Source organism: Patiria miniata, unplaced genomic scaffold (genome assembly GCF_015706575.1).
Source record: "Patiria miniata isolate m_02_andy unplaced genomic scaffold, ASM1570657v1 HiC_scaffold_1, whole genome shotgun sequence".
NCBI lineage: Eukaryota > Metazoa > Echinodermata > Asteroidea > Valvatida > Asterinidae > Patiria > Patiria miniata.
Window position 1 is genome coordinate 6346987 of NW_024037047.1, and position 21480 is coordinate 6368466.

The window sequence follows — 21480 nt, forward strand, 5'->3', positions numbered from 1 at the left end:
TTTTTGTTTTGAAGTTCATTGCATTTTGGGTTACTCGAAATACGAAGAAGTGACTGAAGCTTATTATAGAGTGCAACAACGAGAAGTCCAAGGGGGACAATTTTCTTTCAAAATGTGTTATGTTTTCTGTCAAATATTGTCAGACCTCCTAAAGCTACACGCTCCTATTTCTGCGCACTCGCCTTTAAGTTGTGTTTTGAAAGGCGTGCATCCTAAAAAAATGACATACATGTACTTTCACTGGGATCGTATCCTTTGATGCATGAACTTTAACCAGCAGCCGAAAAAAATGTGGAAATTGAAGGCTTTACCTGGAATTCAGGCAACAAAAGAAAAACATCGGCATTTTTACAGCTAGTTACTAAAACGGGAGAAAAACCCTCGTGGCACAGGAGAGAACCAACGGCAACGCACAACTCTACTCACACGCGATCCGCGGCCAGGATTCGAACCGTGGTCACCTTGGTGAGAGGCGAGCGCTTTCGCACAAGCCACCCATGCCACCCCTTGCATGTGCCTTGCTTGGATAGCCGAAAATTTGGCCCAAATCACGTCCTTAAGTTTGTCAATCAATCCCAAAATTTTACCTATAAATGCAATACCAATGTTCTTAAAATATATTCTTAATTACAAACATGTATTTATATTTTAGGAAAAATTTATAAAACATAAATTGTATTTACAAAACAAATACAGAAAGAAGACCTTTCTTTTGTTTGTAAACATTGGCGCCATATGCCGTAAGCGCATAAATTGAAGCCGTGGTTGGCCGTTATTCTTCCACAAAAACGTCCTCATAACGCCCTCAATACATAGTAAAAAGGCATGTTTAGGAAATATGTTTTAGCTTTGTTGACAATGTTGTATTTCCAAGAATCAAATAATATTTTGGTTATCTGTAGTAACTCGTCTTCATTTTTGCAGCGTTGGACCTTCCATAGTTTTGCAACCCGTGGTTGACAAAAGTGCAGAGCCAGGGAATAGTCGGGTTCCACACCAAAAGATTCTGACTGTTGTGCCCATTCTTGAAAATCACGCATTCTCAAGAATGTGCATGCACATTCTTAAGAATGTGCAACTGGATCCTTGCACAATCTTCGCAAAAAATAACTCTTCCAGATTGAGCGCACATTCTTAAGAATGCGCGACAAGATAACGGTCTTGTCGATGCCGAGCACCGGCTGCGCTATGCAAGTCTAGCTGCATCCTCGTTCACTGATTCTCAATAATTATACTGTTGCAACGCAAGGCGCTGAAAAGTAGAGTGGATATGATAAGTATAGGCGTATTGATATGGGGGGGGGGGGGGGACCGGGAAAAAATAAGAGACATAATAATACTAGTGGAAAGAATTAAATTCTGATTTTTGGGATAATAAAAGCGGGGGGGGGGGGAACGTAAGAATGAAGAATGTGAAGAATGAGAATGAATACTGCGACATCCCATAGTGCTAATGCTATTTCCCATTTAAATTGCCGCCAATTTATTGTTCACACCCCACCAATACGTCGCAGAGCTGGTTTCTATCTAGTCAAAAGAGTGATTTTGGCAGCTTCTGGACATCGTTTTTTTTTCGTGGCATGCATGATACATACAGGGACTTGTAACTTGTCTAGCCTAAACAAAGCACTTCCCAGACTAGTTCCCAGTCCTCCGTTATTACAAAACTTCCGATAGTGGGCAGAAAAAAGCAATAATAACAGGTTTAATTTGATTCAAATTATCGTAGTTATACGAGTACAGAAGCATAGAACATTTTCTTTCCTCTTTATATAAATTGTTTCCCTTTTAACCGCTATACATTTCATTTAACATAATTATGTCGTGCAATGTTTGTTAAGATTGGGCAAAATTCATAAATTGTGCACGTGATATTCCCACCCAATCTTAAGAATGAGCGCTCATTCTTAAGAACGCGTGCTCGTTCTTAAGAATGGGCGCTCATTCTTAAGAATGCGTGCACATTCTTAAGATTGCGTGATTTTCAAGAATGGGCACAACATGACTATTAATTGTCAGGAAATGATGTAATTCGATGACGTCATGCGTGTCTCCCCAAAATAAACCTGAAATGTGTTGGCTTGTGGTGGTGCAATATATATGTTTTTATTTGTACGTGCTTTATAAACGGCTGTCACTGCAAGACTGTATCATACTCGTACAACAGCAATCATGGCGTAGAGATCAGTTTTACCGAAAATGTGAGAATAAAATGCCGAACATGGGGCGGCGGGGAGATTTTGCTAGACGAACCCGGCTGAAATTGTTAAGAAGCTGAGGAACCGAAGTTCGCTTTACTGTTATGATATGTTCAAGTTAGAAGCGAAGTTTAAGTTTGATCAACCGAGGAAGAAGCAAGTTACAAAGTTGAAATTGCAACTTTGCATGCACGCTTCATTTTACTACGAAGATTTGGCTTGAAGTGCACGAATCGTTGTCACCATGGCTATTGAAGGAAGGGGGAAGGGCCAGGCAGGCCTTGCCAAGGACTTCCACCGCTTGATGAAGAACATCGCCGGTATGTCGGGCGGTCAGGCCCGCTTGGTCGAATGGGACGAGACGGACCTCAAGAAAGGCATCTCCGTGTCTGTCATCCCAGATAGCGGGCTGTACAAGGATGGAGAGTTCATCTTCTCGGTAAGAAAAGGACATTTAAAATCACTGAATTCGGCGTGATATGGGGTGATAATCTCAGCTTTAAGGCGTATTTCATAGAAAATACATACTAATGTACATCATGTGCCCCCTATTACAAGGAAAAACAGTTTCTCATCATCAAGAGTTTTTGAAGGATCTAAGCACCCTCACTATTATTTTACTTAAGATGCCAGATGCATTCTTCCATTTCAATGTCACCCTTTTGCTGATACTGTGTGTCGAAAGGAGCACCTTAGATTTTGAACTTGCCTGGTACACTAATCACAATTTGGCTGGGAATGTATATAAAAAGACAAAAATGCATTGCAAATGTTTGATTTAAAAGAGGGAGGCATGGGCAGGGACAAGATGTATCGTTGTACTTTGCCTTGATAGGCCCATGTATTGCCGGATCCATTATATGTAAAGCTGACCATACCTTGTCAATGTGGACATGCAGGCTTGATGTACATGTACAGTCTGTCCAAAATCATGCAAGGTGATTGATCATTTTTACAGTGGGCTTTGTTTAATGTTGATTTTTTTTAACTGGTCTGCAGATTCTGTGCGGCAGCCGATATCCACAGCAGGCACCTGAAGTGTGCTGCAAGACTTACGTGTACCACCCTAACATCGAAAATGACGAGCAAGGTAGCATATGCCTCAGCATGCTCGACGATGAACATTGGTCTAGGTCCATGACCTTGGAGGACGTGGTCCAGGGAATCCTGTTCCTGATGCACAATCCAAACCTGGAGGATCCCCTGAATACGGTCTTCAACCCCTGCATGGATGAGGAGGAGTTTGCGGACAATGTGAGATTATCCCTGGAGGGTGGGATATTGGAGGGTTTTGACTTTCACAGGAACAGGGTGGTGAGAGGGGAGGGCGGGGCTATCGCTACAGATGAGGTCGGGGTTAAGGAGGATGGGGTCGTTGTCGCAGATGGGGGCGGGTATGATGTCACAAATATGTGTGGTGAGAGAAATGCTGGGGATGAAGTTGTCATCACAGATGGGGGCACGACTAAGGAAGGCGGGGCTTTAATCATTGATGAGGGCAGAGTTAAGGAAAGGGGGGATGTTACTACAGATGAGGGTGAGGCTAAAAAGGGTGAGGTGGTGGATGATGGGGGTGGGACTAGGGAGGGTGAGGTTGTCACCACAGCTAGATGAGGGTGGGACTAAGGAGAGTGAGGTTGTTGTCGGATGAGCATGGGGCTTTCGAGGTTTTGAGGTGTCATTGCGGATAAGGGGGGGGGGGAGCTACATGTAAGAACAGTGTAATGTCGCTAAAGATCAGATTGGGGCTAATGATGGAGTATAGTCACCAGTAAAGGTGGGGGTGTTATCTCTTACAACTCAGTTTACAGAATTTAAAGTGGGAAACAAACAAAGTGCCCTAATTTGAACAATATTGATTGTGCATGATTTTCACTGATTATGTCAGAGGTTTCTGAAAACAGCCATATCCCTTTAATAAAAAAATGACTTTCAAATGAAAGTGACTGTTTCAGAATTCAGATTCTCTTCTATCTGGTGATTTATTGTTGTTTCAACGGTGACAATTGAGTGATCACTTGCATGTAATTCAATATTCCCTCATTAAGACTGCAATTCCCAGACTTTATTATATGATTATTGATTTATTTAAATCTCGAATTGTTTCCCTAAAAAAAGTGTCTGTGAATGAGGCAAAGATGCCCCAAGTTTTCCCCATGACCTATTCTTGATCCAAACTATACCTCCGGGGAAAGTATCATCATTTGTACATCTTGGTACATGTATTCGAAAATTCAAACAACTATGTGCTCTGGTTTACTTGTTTATACTTATTTCAATTGAAACAAAACGGCTTATACTTTGTTCAGTGGTGTGCGGCCGGTCCCTAAAAGTCGACATATTCCCTTCTGTGGAAATCCTACCTGTGGCCACTTGATATTCACTAGGAAACTAAGCTGTACTAGTATTTACTGGTCAAAAATCAAGGAAAATTCCCCTTGACATTTAGTCATCCTGTAAAAATCCTGCCGTCATTTCGAACATACTTTCACTTTTCCCTGCTTTCACTTAACTAGGAAAGTAGCTTCGAAAAACAGCACAGATGTTTAAAGGCAATAAACTTTTCAGGAAATATGTATGTAGCACGCATGACTAGACTGTGCGGCTCACATGCGAAGGAAATCCAGTATACCTTGCTAATATAATGCGCCTATCAATTGTTTCTTCCACCCCTCCCCCCCCCCCGGGCTGCCCCACCCAAGACGTGGGGATTGTCACTTTTCAAGTGACAAAATCCCCACCCCTCGGGCAAAATTTAAGTGACAATCCCCGACCATGCCCCGACTTACATACGTGAGGCGCACTGGTAAATGCATTTCCATGTCACTTGAGTGACCAAAATCCTCACCCTGGGGCATGAAAAACGTGACCAAATCCCGACATCGGACCTGGGGCAGCGCAGGCGGGGGGGGGGGGGGGGGGGGGGGGACATATTTTGATAGGCGCATAAGTCCATTGCGTTTTGGGTTGCTCGAAATACGGCAAAGTGAAGCTTAGAGTGCAAGAACATGGAGTTAGTCCATCTAGATCTTGTCTCTCTATATTGGCCCCATGCACAAGTATGAGTTTCAGTGCTGGTTCCATGATCGAACGCACCGTACCTCCGCTTATGTGAAGATGCAATCGCCAGGTTGACCATTTTAGCTGAATTTCGGCTAAATTTGACAGAATTTTTCGAGAAAAATAACGAGTAATACAGAAAATTTAGCAGAATGATTTTTTTTGCAGATTTCTAGCAGAATTGTGTAAACTTGGTGATCTGACAGAAAAATATGGCAGATTTGAAAAATATAGCTGATTAGTTTTGAAAAAGCTTCAATTATTCCCGGACGTGTATTAGTACAGAGTAAAGTACTGTAGACCAATGCATGCCAGGCTTGACACTACACATTTTTATAATTTCGTTTTTATTTAATTTTTTAAAGGAAATTTTATGCCGCGTAGCTCGGCGTTATTATGTTTTTTTCCATGCTAATTATGTTTTTTTTTAGTCACTGAGTCTTGAAGCCCATCACCTTCTTTGGAAAACGATCGCTCCACTACGTTGCCAAATAGTGGGGCCAAGTTCAAAACACCGATTCAGGGCAGGTATCCTTTATTACTTCTTCAAATCGCAAAGTGCAGTGGCCATAAAACTCTGTACTAATAGTATTACGTACAATAATAATTATAATAGTAATTTGTGCCGGCGTAGGTAATTTTGGGCCTATAATATTTACCACTGATTGCGTGGAGATTAGTGGTTGTCTGCACCTGTTTAGGGAGGGCCAGTACTGCTGTTATATGGAATTGGTATTATAGAGGTCGCTTTCCCGGTGGTATCTGGAGAAAGTACAAATACGACATAATTGTTTGCATTTCTGCATTCGTAATAAATCAGTTTATTGACCTAAATTCATTTCAAAATTTTTACAGATGTGAACAGGAATTGTTGACAACTTTACAAAGTTACAATTTCATTTTTTAAAGGTAAATGTACAAAAAAATAGATCATCCTTAAAACGCGTAACCGGTATTTTTTTTAGCCCGTTGCAGTGGCGAGAAAAGGGTATTTGCATCCGTGCTGAAAGCTAAACACTGGCCTCCGTGAATAAAAAAAAAAGGTGGGGGGGGGGGTTACAATTCTGACTTTACATCAAGCTAGGCAGCATTTAAAGCTCACCAATAATAATTCCCTGAATTCATTTTGGGCTTATCAACGTCAAACTGAGGTATATTTAAGTCAACTATTATAACAAAAAATAAGGCATTTCACATGAAGGGAAAAGTATTTGCAGGTCTTTTTTTTCTTGCCCTTGCCTATACCGGCTGAACCTTTCCGGCTTCCAGCACTATCATAAATGCAGCTAGCTTTTGTAATACTTAAGTTGAAACATGCCCCAAATAACCCACTTTCATCTCAACCATGCCCCCCTTCCCAAACCCAGTCTCTCATTACCTCTTTGTCATCTGGCTCTAAGGTGCATCTTTGCATAATCTTGTGCTCTCTGGACCCTTAACAGGATGGTCTTTCCAGAGGACAAGAGGCTCCATAGCCACTCCATCATCTGTGACAACAACCCACCCTTATCCATGACAACACTCTTCATAGTCCCACTCTTATCTGTAAAGGCAACCCCACCCTCCTTAGCCCTACCCTCTTCTCTGAGGACATTGGCATCCCCATTATCCCCCACCCCACCCCCGTCTGTGACATGTACAATGACCCCATCCTCCTTAAATATGTCCTCATCTATATTGATAGTCCTACCCTGGCCCTCCCCTCTCACCACCCTGTTCCTCTTAAACTGATAACCGTTCACCATCCCACCGTCAAGGGAACATCTCACATTGTCTGCAAACGTGCTCTCGTCCATGAGAGTGCCGTGAGGGGGAAAAAACCATTCATATGGATCCTCCGGGTTTGGGTTGTGCATCAGAAACAAGATTCCTTGGACCACACCCTCCAAGGTCATGGACCCACACTGATATTCTTCGTCGAGGAAGTTGAGACATATGGCCCCGCCTTGATCCACGTTTTCGATATTAGGGTGATACACCAAAGTCTTGCAGTACACTTCAGGCCAATCTGGATATTCGCTGCCATACTGAATCTACATGATGTTTAAAAAAAAAAGGAAAAAAGCTAAGCTGTCACATCATTTGGACAAAATGTAATTGCTATATAACATGTCAACCATAGGGGATCGGACAATCATGACATTAATTTTGGGCTACAGCCCGGGCTCATGGGCGTCGCCAGGATTTTTTTCGGGGGGGGGGGGCAAAGCTTTCAAAATCCTTGTACTTTCTCTAGCATAATTATTCTCAGTATATCATTTTTTTTTTCGAGGGTGGGCGGGCCGGGGGACATTTGCTCGCCCCACCCCCATCATTGACACCCCTGCGGACGCCCATGTTGTTAAATGTGCATTAAAGGGAATATACATCATTTGCTTTTGCTGTAATTTTCAGAAATGGATGGAATTGGGGGGTTGGAAATATATAGCAAATATAGTTACACTGACTTTTTTTAGGTTTTGGGTTCGAAAATGCTATAATAACCAAGAAAAACAATCATTTTCCTGTAGTCTGGTTCCCTGACTCCATTTAAGAAGAAACAGAGCAGTTTACATTTATTGGGGAATTGTAAGGTCAGGGAACCAGTCTAGCTGGCTTGTACCCGTTCATAGGTGTGTAATCGATTGCAAACAAGTGCGATGGTCAACTGGGGCCAGTATTTGAAAAAAAGCCAGTTTTTTCCAAAGCTGATCGGCCGATCAGCGTTGGAAATTGATACCAAAATACCACTTTTCTTGAAAATGACAGTATACCAGGTGACATGATTTTACAGGATGCTTTACACTGTCATTCACTAACAGTCCAGCAAGGTATTTCAAAATGATTTGGTAGTTTTACTTATTTATGTTTGCAAATGTTGTATTTTCCCTTTAAATTAACAGCAATATGACTTCGCACGCGCACCTCGTCTTTTTTTCGAGCCCAGCTTTATGTATAATGCCCTGGTTAAGTAGCTTCCATGGTGATTATCAACAACAGTTTAGATTTGAAATTCAGGAAACACAACTTTTCACTTTTCAGGAAATTTAGCACGCATCACTGCGCATGTGCAGCTTTGGCTCTATGAATACGAGCAAGTCGATGATGGGGAAGCTAGCCTTAATTGGTACTGATTATATTTCCCCCCTGTTCTTACCGAGAAGATGAACTCTCCCCCCTTGTACAGCCCGCTATCTGGGATGACAGACACTCTGATGTCATTCCCGAGATCTGCCTCGTCCCATCCGACCAAGCGGGCCTGACCGCCCGACATACTGGCGATGTTCTTCATCAGACGGTGGAAGTCCTTGGCCAGGCTCCGGCCATTCTGGTTCATCCCAGTTCCTGGCCCCTCGGACTCGGTGGCCATCATGGATGGTGTCCTTCCAAAAAAGGAAAATCTTCTTTTACAATGAATCTTGCAGTTTTATCTTTGCGACTTGTTTCTCGGTTCAACTTGAACTCAGCTAACTATTTAGAATTATATCTCTTTTTTGAAATGTCTTTCAGCCTGGTACTTCGAAGTCTCTCTGGTGCCGCCCGCGCCCGGGCGCCCGCCCCTGTTCGGCAATTGTTTTCTCGGACAATATTTTCGTGAAAACCATTGTAATCTATACTATGGCTGCCACACTTCTCTTGCATACTCTTGCGTCAGTAACAAGCGTTTATATAGCGCGTGAACTTGAGAAAATATTGCACCACCACGAGCCAGTACTTTTGTTTACAAGTGTCAGGTTTATTTTGGGGAGACACGCATGACGTCATTCATTGATGACGTTCCAATAAATATAAAGCGCTGAATAAGCATAATTCCGGACGCTTTTTGTGATTATGGTCAATTCTAAAAAGTGGAAAACTTGTATAATTCTTATTATATATTAATTTGATTTACTTATTTCTACAAGTGAATTCAGGTAATAAATTTAAGAACAATCAGTCTGTTAGAATTACGTTCGTGTAAAATTGATTGACAAAGGATAAAAATAGGGATATCCTAACCTTTGACCTGTTAAAATCTACCGCTCCGCCGCGCAGGCCAGTTACCAGATTCGTTACGGATCATTTTGTCCTCAGAAATCTCCCCAAATATCTCAGCAACCCTGATTTTTTTAATTTTAAGGAGAAGAAGGTCCAATTAATGGTTTGCAAATATATTAATGTTCAACGGTCAGCGCAAAGGGAATTCCTTCACAGTATTGAGAGTCCCAAATTTTCGGACTAATGACAGTAATGACAAGTCTGCAGAAATAATGTGGCCAGTTTCCGGACAATCTCGATTATTATAGATCATAATTCGTAATCATAGAGCGTGTAAGTTTTTTTTTTGCAGTGAATGACCTTCAATGAGAGGATAGGGGGCTAGCCTACCCCTAGAACTATGGGAATTACTCGTTACTTCTTTGTTCTCGGGCTATCATCGCCCAAATTCCTGCCAGGCAGTATCACGGCTGTTTCTCTTCAGAATTTGCAATGACTGATCATTCAGATAATCAGTGCAAAGTCAGTCATTACTAACCATCACAAATTAACTAGAGGTTCGCGTTTGTTGTTAAAAATGCAGAGTGGTCGGGCAGGTACTTTTTTCATGAAACACTGCCGAGTTCAGTTATATTAAAATATTTTTATGTAATTTTTTTTGTAAGATACTAAGAACAAAAAGGATCACGAAATTAAATCCTTTCCAGTAGGCCTACAAACTTCAATCAATTATTTTGTGATAAAATTCAGTAAGCATTATAATAATGTACACATACAAGTTATTTCTGGCTCGTACAAGCTATTTCTGGAAGGATGGTTTAAACTTAAAGAAATTAAAGAAAGCAAACTCTATTTTATGTGCCGCTAGGGGCGCCCTTTCGGATGATGACGTCATCACACTTTTTTTGTGTCCGGTATTCCTCACTGAACACTTTCATAATTTATACGTGTGTGTTGTAAAATGCTTCCGCTTTTGAGTTATATTCGGATTTTATTGCACTTTTAGTTCCAGTAAAACCGGAAGTGAAGGGCAAGCGGTTTTGTGTCCGGGGAAAGAAATATTTCTCTGGGCATAGTCAACAACCTCACGAAAAAACGAACACGATACTCTATTTAGTACAAACGATATAGCGCAAACTATTTTGTCAAAATTTGCACTTAAATCGCTTGTAATTTGATACCTGATGATGTCATGATGACGTTACAAAGATTATAACATCTTTGTAACATGTTACAAGTTCACACTAGGTTTGATGATCAAGAAATTTTGCTTTGTCTTGATTTCAGGCTAAAGTCTTCATTCTAAATTCACGTAACTTTGACCTTCCGGTAGACCTGGAAGTAAAGGTCAAGCGAGTTCACGTACACGACAAAAATTGTTTATCAACTAATGGTCTAGCTGATTGCAAAGTAAGAACATCATTGATCATTTTGTCTAAGAGTTATAAGTGAAAGTATTTGGCCACTTTTTCCTCTAAAATCGCTTGTAATTTGACACCCAATGACATCATCATGACGTCAGAGTAATACATGTATGCACCACTAGGGACGAGGGTCGATATATGTTGAAAACTGTTACAAGTTCATACCATATACCGTTTAGGAGAAAACCCGCGGAAACTTTTTGTCCGAAAAAAAAGAAAGAAAGAAAGAAAGAAGATTAATTGTAACAACTCCAATCAGTGGTCGGGTTGTGCCCGACCACTCAATTATTCCATTCATCATGTTCATGATTTTAAGCTACATGTATATGAGCAGTAGACTATAACTTTACTTCTTACTCTTTGCACAGGCATGACATATGAAATGCAGATTATGAGATGAAACGTAAACCCATCTTATAGTCGCAGTGTTGCAACGGAGCAAGGAACCTGATAAATTATGGCTGATTCCTATCACGATCACATGGATGACCTGGTCTCGGACCAGCATGACCGAGGATTGAAACGGCCCCTGGATACGACAAGCACCAGCGCCAGTGATGAGTCTGCAGATGAGTTCAGTAGCCCAACGTCGCAAAAGCGAATGAAGTTTGATGATTTGGGTAAGAAACTTTGCCCTGCCCCCCTCGGCTTTGGGCAACTCCTAAGATCTTGATCTCGATGAAATAGATACACCCCAACTACGTGTACATTATTTATACCATGAGTAAAAACTTAAAGGGAAAATACAACATTTGCAAACATCAAAAAATAAAACTACCAAATCATTTTGAAATACCTTGCTGGACTGTTAGTGAATGACAGTGTAAAGCATCCTGTAAAATCATGGCACCTGGTATACTGTCATTTTCAAGAAAAGTGGTATTTTTGTATCAATTTCCAACGCTGATCGGCTGATCAGCGTTGGAAAAAACTGTTTTTTTTTCAAATACTGGCCCCTATTGACCATCGCACTTGTTTGCAATCGATTACACACCTATGAACGGGTACAAGCCAGCTAGACTGGTTCCCTGACCTTGCAATTCCCCAATGTATGTAAACTGCTATGTTTCTTCTTAAATGGAGTCAGGGAACCAGACTACAGGAAAATGATTGTTTTTCTTGGTTTTTATAGCATTTTTGAACCCAAAACCTCAAAAAAGTCAGTGTAACTATATTTGCTATATATTTCCAACCCCAATTCCATCCATTTCTATAAATTACAGCAAAAGCAAATGATGTATATTCCCTTTAAGCTGGGACCATCCTAACTAAAGTGTTCCAGTTGGGCCGACCCAACTATTGTTGTTCTGGAATGGCACAGTCATCATGGCAGAATTCATCCAAAATATGTCCATTTTCCGTCTAGCTTGTGCCACAAATATAAAAGTGTAACTGAATACACAATGTAGGCTGCACTTCAGTTTCTCTAGCACTATGCAGGATTTGTGACTGATGTGAACATATTCAATTCAATTCAATTCATTTCAACTTTAATGGTCCTACCATGGAGGAAAATTGCTATGCATACATGCAATACACGAAATAATTAATTAATTCCACACAATCATAAATAAACTACTGAAAATAAATTAGATTAATTAATCAAAAAACCACATAATAAACCACAATGGAATCAAACTGAACCAACTGAACAACATCTTGTCAAAACATGCAACACTTGTCAAAATATGGCATGGTTCATACATTTGCACTCCCTTTAAAAACCATCCTGGTTTAGTATTTTGACCAGACATGCTACAAACTACAAGCTCAGTAACATGCATCACAAAATGATGAGCATGCCCAACCCTAACGCCCTAGGCCCTTTTTTGCTAAGAACCATCCTCAATCCTCCAAAATCCTCCAAAATTTTGCAACTCCGCCTAAATTTTTCAAAATTGTCAGACAGTCCTGCCTCAAAATGCATTCATCGTCAATCCTCCAAAATCCTCCTCATCCCAACATTTTGCACTCGTGTTTGAATGAAGGATAACCAACGCCAAATCCTTCAAAATCATCAGACAGTCCTGCCTCAAAATGCATTCATCCTCAATCCTCCAAAATCCTCTTGTGCTTCAATCACCATTCATCCTCAATCCTCCAAAATCCTCATGTGCTTCAATCACCATTCATCCTCAATCCTCCAGAATCCTCATTTGATTCAATCACCATTCATCCTCAATCCTCTAGAATCCTCCAAAACTGCCAGGAGGATTTTGGAGGAGTGAGGTGGGTTAGGGTTTGTAGCAAGATCCATCAGGTCAAAAATTTCGGGCCAAAATGCATATGAGAGTCTGTAGTCACCAACTGTCACAGCAGTATACAACTGTGGCATTGTTCAATGGGACTAACTCTCATTGTTTCAGATTTGGCCATTTATTATGCTGGTGTTGATGGCTCGATGCAGCAAAGACTTTTACACCTGCTGCACTGTGTTGCGTCTGGCAGGTGGGTAAGGATTAACTGCCACACATGAGCACACAGCCAGCCCAACTGAAATACTGTGGTTTGGACTGTCCTATACATAGGCATAACCCTTAACCCTAACTCCCTAGGCCTTTTTGCTAGGATGTAGCCTCAATCCTGCAAAATCCTCCAATTGGCCGCATGGCAAAATAGCATGTAGCCTCAATCCTGCAAATTCCTCCAATTGTTTCTTGAATATGGTCCATGGAGGGGTGACCACTGCCTGAATCCTGCAAAATCCTCCGGCTGTGGCTGTCAATAGGCTGAGGCAGAGGCAGTGACATCCTGGTGCAGTGTGGAGGATGTAAAGTATAATCAAGGACTAAATTTATGCTAGGCTGAACAACACAAGGTCCGGCCCAAGACCTTGACACAGTGCATCCTCCGAAATCAGCATTGCACTTTTGCCATGTAACCTCAATCCTGCAAATTCCTCCAATTTGCAAAGAGGAGTTGGAATTTGGAAATGACTTGGAGCTTTTAACTGAGATCAGTGATTTTATTAACCTTAACCTTGCCAAACACGTACGGCACATTGCAACTTGTGCAAAAGTCCATGGGACATTGTTACATTGGGCCAACACCACCAGTGCTTTTTGAGACAATGGGAGCTAATCCCATTGAACCATGCCACAGTTGTCTCCTGCCGCAGTTGGTGATGACAAAGTCAAATCCAGTTTTGTCTTGGGGAATTTTGGCCTTATGGATCTTGTTACACTGGGCAGCAAGGTTTCTCACTCTTATTATAAGTGATGCACATTGTTCCTTTTTGCAGGGTTTCATAAGCCAAAAATAACCTGGAGGGTTCGGGTTAAAGATTGTTCAGAAGAAAAGTTTCGTGAACATGTACGTTGTATATATCTGAGCTAATAACATGCTATTCATGTTTTATAACTTTTGGCCACTTGCCAGGAAAATTAAACAGTGCAGCTGTTTGACCTTTGACACACACAGGAAGCCCACCAGAGCCCCATGGTCTGCTGTCCGCCCTCGGGGACTTCAGCAGCGCAGGCCGAAACAAAGACATGAACCGTCAGGCTGGAAGCCTAGAGTCTGTGACAGATGACACCGCCAAACAACCGGCTTCCACCGAACAGCCCCATCAGGAGCAAGCTGTAGAAACAGAGGCTAAATCAGAGGGGCAGCCTTCGGATCTTGGAGGGTCCAAGGAAGGGGACGCAGAGGGGGACAGAGAGGGGGAGAAGCCCGCCGGGCCGAGGCTGGAGCGTTCCCTGAGCGCTGCCGAGGAACACAAACTGAAGGAACAGATAGAGGAAGAAATGCGGCAGAAAAAACAGTTGAGTGTTCTAACCGCCCTTAATATAGGCCTGGATTATAATTGAAATCCTTGGTACTGCTCCAGGATGTCACTGGCCAAGCCTCAACATATTGACAGTCACTGCCGCAGGATTTTGCAGGCTTCAGGCTGAATCAGGCAGTGGTCATTCCTCCACGGACCATTTTCAAGAAATAATGGAGGAATTTGCAGGATTGAGGCTGTATGCCTTTTTCAATGAGGCCAATTGGAGGATTTTGCAGGATTGAGGCTACATCGTAACAAAAAGGCCTAGGGAGTTGAGGTTAAAGGTCAAGCTTTATAACAATTACCCCTGAAAACTCTCTCTAGAGTAATCAAGTTTGGGAAGCACGCAAGTTTGACAACAGATCTTGCTGATAGAAAACTGTCGAGATGGGAGAAGCATTGTGTCAAATAAGACTCGCACATCCTTTGCTAATGCACATGCATTGTTGTCACAAACCAGGTGCAGGACGATGAACATCATACTGAAAATTTACTTTTTTTATCCAGGATCCTGGTGGATTCTCTATCTGAAGCACAGCTGAACCGATACGAAATGTACAGGAGGGCATCATTTCCAAAGGCAGCAGTCAAAAGGGTAAGCAACAAAACTGAAATGATTTTGGCCTGAAAAAAATAATAGTTGTACTTCCGGTTACCCTACCTACCCTATTTTGACAGCCCCTACCCTAATTTCTTTTGGGAAACATGAGGGGAAAAAACCCAGACACCTACACATGATCAACGCAAACAAAAATATGCCACCAAAAAAAAATACCCTACCTACCTACCCTATTTTCAAATGCCATGTAATCGGAAGCAGAAGCATTTTTTTTGGGGCCTAAATGAGATAATGAGGAGAGTTACTGGTAACGTGTGAGGTAACCAATAATAGGGTAAAGGAGTCAGATTTTCATAGGACCCGATTTTCATGTGACACTGGCCAAGCACATTTGTTCCCATTCATAAATACCTTTTAGGTCAAAAATTAAAAAATAGGTCAAAAATTTACAAAATTCCAACGATTTTGTTTCAAGAAGTTTACATCATGCTTTGTGAAATACTCCTCTGGCCATGTCTGTGGTATGTTCCTCGTGCGCGTAGTACTAAAAATCTCCTTATTTGGAGATTGGAGCGCGTCCGGCATGTACTGCTCGATGTGGGGCAGAATACAGCAGTGTTTTACTGGTGGTTTAAAACCACCTGTGTCATGGGCTCTAGACCAATAGAATTTCAATTGTTATCATCGTCATCATCATCTAGAGGTTGCAACTGAGATCTCGTTCACAACGCCACGCCAGGTGTCTTCATCCCTCATAATGTACGGGAAGGTCTTCAATTTCACATTGGGTGTCTCTGCCAATCACATCAATGTAGTTGAAGGGTCTTCGTCCTCTATTAGGGCATGGAAGTCTCCAACATAATACATCACATATGACCTGGTTTACATGTTGTTACATGTTATTTGGGCTGTGGGCCACAAGACGCATGGACATATGAAATCAATGACAAACGTATCAGTTTGATAGAGTTGTATTTTGAATTCTTTTTTTTTTTTTTTGCAGTACATGCAGTCTATCACAGGGTGCAGTGCCTCACACAACGTTGTCATAGCAATGTCTGGAATTGCTAAGGTGTATGTTGGAGAAATAGTTGAAGCGGGTAAGTGAAGCTAAAAGTTTTAACCAAAAAAATCTTTTCTTTGAACTCTGCGCAGATATCGTAGACGACACTTTGTGTGGCCTACTCATGAGAGTCAAGGCAGTTTACTTTGTGTGCATGCATGATGCACTGGGTCATGTGTATACGCAGGGGCGGATCTAGCTTTTAGAAAATGGGGGGGGGGGTGAAATGAAGGGGGTGGGAAGTTGATAGAAGGGGGGTTGTTGAGTGAAGGCGTGCAGAAGGCCTTGCGGGGGGGGGGGGGGGGGTCCGGGGCTTTGCCTCAGAAATTTTTTAAAATTTACGATGCTTTCTCCTGCATTCTATAAAGCAATTTGAGAATAAAGTTAGGAACTTAAGCATCCATTTGTTATTTTTGGCCCCATTTTACTAGTATCACGACATCGGTGATACGCAATATCTTGTTTCTATGTCTCTACATGTAAAATGAAAATAGACATCAAGTTTTGACAATTCATTTGCAGTGCCATATATATCCCTCTTTGTCCTGCCTTAGACGTCTTGAATAAAGACTACACCTGTAGTCTTGAATTCGTTCTGAATGTAGCCTTGGTCAATGCTCTCGTCATTATTTGTCCTGTACGTGGTAATCAATCGGCGGCATATCCTCGCGCGCTTAGTGCATGTGAAAATACAGCGCGAACAGCGACCTCATGCGGCCACTATTTTTATGTATTTCCCATTGACCAAGGCTAGTCTGAATGTAGCTATGAATAGACATGTGTATTTTCTTGACTCTGTTTTCAGCCTTAGACGTCCTTGAGCAGTGGGGGGACACAGGACCACTGCAACCAAAGCACATCAGGGAAGCGATGAGAAGACTGAAATCCCAAGACAAAGTACCATCCGAGAAACGACAACCGCTGTTTAGGTAGCAGTGGCTAGCCCTAGCCAAGGCTTGTGTGGCTCGTCAGACATTGTAGTAGTCTTGGTCCAAGTTGGATTTAAGTGTTATTCCCATGACAAGCTGTGGCGGTAGAGGTCCGAATGAACAAGATTCGTCAAATCCAGTATGGGGAATCTTGGCAGCGCTACCCAGAAATTCCAAGCATACCTCATGCATATGCAGTAGCTCGAGTACAGCGCATGAGGTATGCTTGGAATATCTGGGTAGCGCTGCCAAAGTTTCCAAGGCGAGAACTAATTCATCTTGTTGAAAGCGTCATCTACCACTGTGGCGGCTTTAATGTACTTGTCAGGGCTAGTATTCACCCTTAACTCCCTAGCATGATATACTAGGCACCACACCCATTCTGGCAAATTCCAACACCATATGGGAAACTGCACACACATATACCAGTATTTCTGAGTTTTTGATTCTGGAGGTGTGCCAACCCAATGTAAAAGACTGTCAGTTTAGGGGTACTGTGTCCATCCTGACAGATTCCAACAAAACATGCCGTTGGGGTTTGATGGGTTGAGTTCTGTTAGGGTTTTAAAGGAATAAAATACCAATCCAGGGCCAAGACTAACTCGGTTTTGTGGTTCATCATCATCAGAGAGGCAATGAAAAGATAAGTTGTCTCAGTGCAAGGTACCATCTAACAAATGTAAGCTGCTGTTTAGGTAACAGTGGCTAGCCCTAGCCAGTATCCATAGCCGTTGTGGCTTATGAGGCCCAAGGTATTGGAGATCCCAACCTCACTCCCATGGGTACGATCTTGCTGTGCCATGTTTGTTCCCACCATGCCTTGCGCAATCATCACCCCTGGTATTTTACCATTCAAATATCCCACTATTTGGGAAATTTAAATTAGGACTGTAGGCGATAGTGCTTTCAACTTTAACAGGTTTTTTTTTAGTTTGTAGAATGAATCCTTTTAGAAATGAGATTTCGATGTTGTGTTGCTAGAACTGATTGCAAAAAAAAGTCACAAAGAGAAAATGATCCTATGTACCTATATAATTCCTGGTGAGCACTGCTTTAACTTTTGTTTTCATCACTTATACTTTTCTTCAGTGCTACGCAGTTCCGCTTCATTTTGTACTATACAGTAGAGCAGCACTATAACGTACACGATGGTGAAGTAAAGGGGGACGAACCTGTGTTCACAGGAACGGAGTGCCCATCTCTCTTTCGAAGTGATTGGGCCAGACTCGAGTCCATGAAATGCTGCTGTGCAGCGAGTCTGTTACCTTCCCAGCATTGAATAATGCCGGTACCCATTTAACACCTGGGTTGAGAGGAGTAATTGAGGTGAAGTGCCTTACTCAAGGGCACAACACGCATGGCCACGGCGGGGCTCGAACCCACAATCTCACGATCATGAATCCTGTGCCCAACCGCTAGACCACATGTACCTTTACCTTATACAGTAGAACTATAATGAACATGATGGGGGTCCATAAAAAATGTTCCTTACACATGTACCGTAGTCGTCGTTCGTTGAAGTGATTGTACATAATAATAGAATTTACCATTTTGGGAGCCAAAGAGGATGTTCGTTATAGTGGTGTTCGTTATAGCGCAGTCCTTCTGATTTGAGGCGTGCGATCGCACCCCCACGCCGTCGCACGCCTAAAAGCTATCCGAGAAGTGTGAATAATCGCACGCCTGAATCCCTGTGTACCGCACACCTCGGCATTTATTACTGCATATTCTTTTGTGAGCTCTTAAAATGGCTTTACTGTAAACCAAGATGAATATTATAAACAAATAACGGATTGTTCAGTCCCAGTTTGGACCACAGCATCAAACGCCTAGAAAAATCACACGCCTAGAAAAATCACACACCTAGAAAAATCACACGCCTAGAAAAATCAAGGTGTGCATTTTTCCAAACGCCTATGATTTTCAAATCAGAAGGACTGTAGCGGCTTTGGTTATAGCGGTGTTTGTTATAACGGCGTTTCACTGTAACACAAAGTGAACAGAAAAAATGTATTGATCCATGGATTTCTTGGGTTTCTGAGGTTCACACCCCTTATTTAATAATTTCTCCAAGATCACTACTGGTGACATTATCCACTTTTCTCAACCACTCTCTACTCACAGAATACACAATGAGACAAAGTACTCTCCTGATTGGCTGGACGACCATACATATTCATGACAACTTACAACTCTGAAAGCTAATTGGCTACTTCTAGAGTATTCAGTGTATAAATGAAACATACACTCTGGGCTATTAGGGAACTGTACAAAAATTGTACTGTTTTTGTAAAAAGTAGTTATTTGGAAAGAAAGTCTCTCTTTTCTTGCATTGAACTACATGTAATAATGGCAGGACTACTTCTAACATTTCTTCTGTCTCTGTAGAATATGTCTCCACACTCACTAGATAAATGTATGTAATCATTTACATGGATTTCAATAAATCAATAATTAAATGAATCAATAAATTAAACTGCCATTGATTTGTGATTATATTTGTTTTGTTTCATATTCTAAGTGTGTGAATTCACAAATTTACATGTATAATTTGGCATTTGAAAACCTTTATCTAAAACATAAATCATTCACTTGTTCAACAAGTGCAGCCAATTCCCAGGCACACCTTTTGGCCTAAAACAACAAAAAATTGCAAAATTACTGATTTTGTGGTAATGTGAATGCATGTACACATTTACTCAGGGCAAATAACAAGTGACCAAAATTTAACACAAAAAAAAGGCTTTTGAGCACACGTCTGCAAAATCTCAACCTTTACAAAGGCCTGTTATGCTCACACAAGGGCAGAATCAAACTTATGACTTCAACCAAGCATCAACTCGGCAAATTTGCAGAAATGTACACCGGCAAATTTTCTGCAAATGTTTTGGGGTGTCAAATTCATGTGGAGCCTTAACAGGGTATGCACTACAAAAGCTACCAGACGATGCCTGATACGCAATCTTTTGGGCTCTAAAAAATATCCAAAAGTTTGAAAAACTTCCTTCCAACACACCTTATGCATAGCAGCCATCTAAGAGGGCAGCTGGGCCCAATTTCATAGAGCTGCTTAAGCACAAAATTTGCTTAAGCACGAAAAAACATTGCTTAGTAAAATTAGGTTACCGGCCAAAACTCCATGTGATGTACATTGCTTGTGACTGGTATTTAGCTGTTGTTTACTTAGCATAACAATCGCATGGAGTTTTGGCCGGTAACATGATTTTATTAAGCAAGACGTTTTTGTGCTTAAGCAAATTTTGTGCTTAAGCAGCTCTATGAAATTGGCCCCAGAGCTTTTGTTCTGATGGAACAGACCATTACCATGTTGCGGCCATCTTGATTTTTTCCCATTCAAATCAACGTAACCATAGCGAGGTTAGAAGGGAAAAAAGTCTTGTTTTTTTTTGCACCCGAGAAAAAAAATCATTCAGTATTTTGATTGGATACAGGGAACTTCGCTGGTACCCCCCACCCTGCAAACAGGACGCTGGGATACACTGATGAGCTTCACAGAATCTTGTGAAGGAAGTGGCATATGACCTATGTATAAAGCTGCATCTGTATCTGGCTGCAGCTGTTCAAGACCGCAGTTAGACAATGTGCGCAAATGCTATCCGAAAACTTCCCATAGAAATGCACACGTTCCATACCGGATGTGATTTCTGTTTCATTGCGGACCATGTGGACAAAATTTTGAGCGTCGCATAATGCAATCCGACCGTTTGTGATTCGAAACGGAGCCTGAGCAAGTGACGAGAATTGTAAATTTACAACACGGATAGGTGTTACAGAATTTCCTACATTATTACGCTTTTCAATGAAAAAAAAAACATCTCTAAACTGGAATAAAAGAGTAATGAATCAGTCTTAACGGCTTTTTCAAACCTTGCAGAGTCATGACCTTGATGACGCGCAGGTCACAGGTCACACAAAATCCAACCAATCAGAGCGTGAATTCATCAGAGAATCCCAGCGTCCTGTTTGCAGGGCGGGGAGTACGAGCGAAACAGGAAACATGACTGAAATGGTGGCAGCATTTTAAAAGTCTATTAGCATGAGCAGACCTTTCTGTGCAAATATGGTCATAATGCATGTGGCCCATAGAACTTGTGGATACTTGCCATCTAGCTCAGAGGGTACCATTCATAAACATGAATGCACTTTAAAGGGAAAATACAACATTTGCAAACATCAAAAAATAAAACTACCAAATCATTTTGAAATACCTTGCTGGACTGTTAGTGAATGACAGTGTATAGCATCCTGTAAAATCATGGCATCTGGTATACTGTCATTTTCAAGAAAAGTGGTATTTTTGTATCAATTTCCAACGCTGATCGGCCGATCAGCGTTGGAAAAAACTGGCTTTTTTTCCTTCAAATACTGGCCCCAATTGACCATCGCACTTGTTTGCAATCGATTACAAACCTATGAACGGGTACGAGCCAGCTAGACTGGTTCCCTGACCTTACAATTCCCCAATGTATGTAAACTGCTCTGTTTCTTCTTCTATGGAGT

At 41.6% G+C, this 21480-nt stretch overlaps 3 protein-coding genes across 6 annotated transcripts; 2 read left to right on the top strand and 1 right to left on the bottom strand.

Annotated features, from left to right (window-relative positions):
• The first annotated feature begins 2016 nt into the window (after positions 1 to 2016).
• Positions 2017 to 4161, top strand: LOC119720239 (NEDD8-conjugating enzyme ubc12-like). The gene is made up of 2 exons (XM_038189894.1): positions 2017 to 2637; positions 3198 to 4161. The coding sequence occupies exons 1-2, from the start codon at positions 2443 to 2445 to the stop codon at positions 3810 to 3812; spliced, it is 810 nt and encodes a 269-aa protein (XP_038045822.1). The 5' UTR covers positions 2017 to 2442; the 3' UTR covers positions 3813 to 4161.
• A 2482-nt stretch (positions 4162 to 6643) lies between these two features.
• LOC119731709 (NEDD8-conjugating enzyme Ubc12-like) lies at positions 6644 to 8986 on the bottom strand. Its single transcript, XM_038204973.1, has 2 exons — positions 8395 to 8986; positions 6644 to 7291 (listed from the first exon to the last, which is right to left on the bottom strand). Exons 1-2 carry the CDS (start codon positions 8608 to 8610, stop codon positions 6644 to 6646), a joined length of 864 nt encoding a protein of 287 aa, XP_038060901.1. The 5' UTR covers positions 8611 to 8986.
• A 254-nt stretch (positions 8987 to 9240) lies between these two features.
• LOC119720326 (transcription initiation factor TFIID subunit 11-like) lies at positions 9241 to 17394 on the top strand. 4 transcript variants are annotated; one of them, XM_038190007.1, is made up of 6 exons: positions 9241 to 9378; positions 11008 to 11259; positions 14060 to 14402; positions 14916 to 15003; positions 15971 to 16067; positions 16836 to 17394. In XM_038190007.1, exons 2-6 carry the CDS (start codon positions 11097 to 11099, stop codon positions 16961 to 16963), a joined length of 819 nt encoding a protein of 272 aa, XP_038045935.1. In that variant the 5' UTR covers positions 9241 to 9378; positions 11008 to 11096; the 3' UTR covers positions 16964 to 17394. The 4 variants fall into 4 exon arrangements, with proteins under 4 accessions (XP_038045935.1, XP_038046009.1, XP_038046082.1 ...); XM_038190081.1 differs by having other exon boundaries at positions 9241 to 9366; XM_038190154.1 differs by lacking the exon at positions 9241 to 9378 and adding an exon at positions 9461 to 9548.
• Positions 17395 to 21480: the final 4086 nt, after the last annotated feature.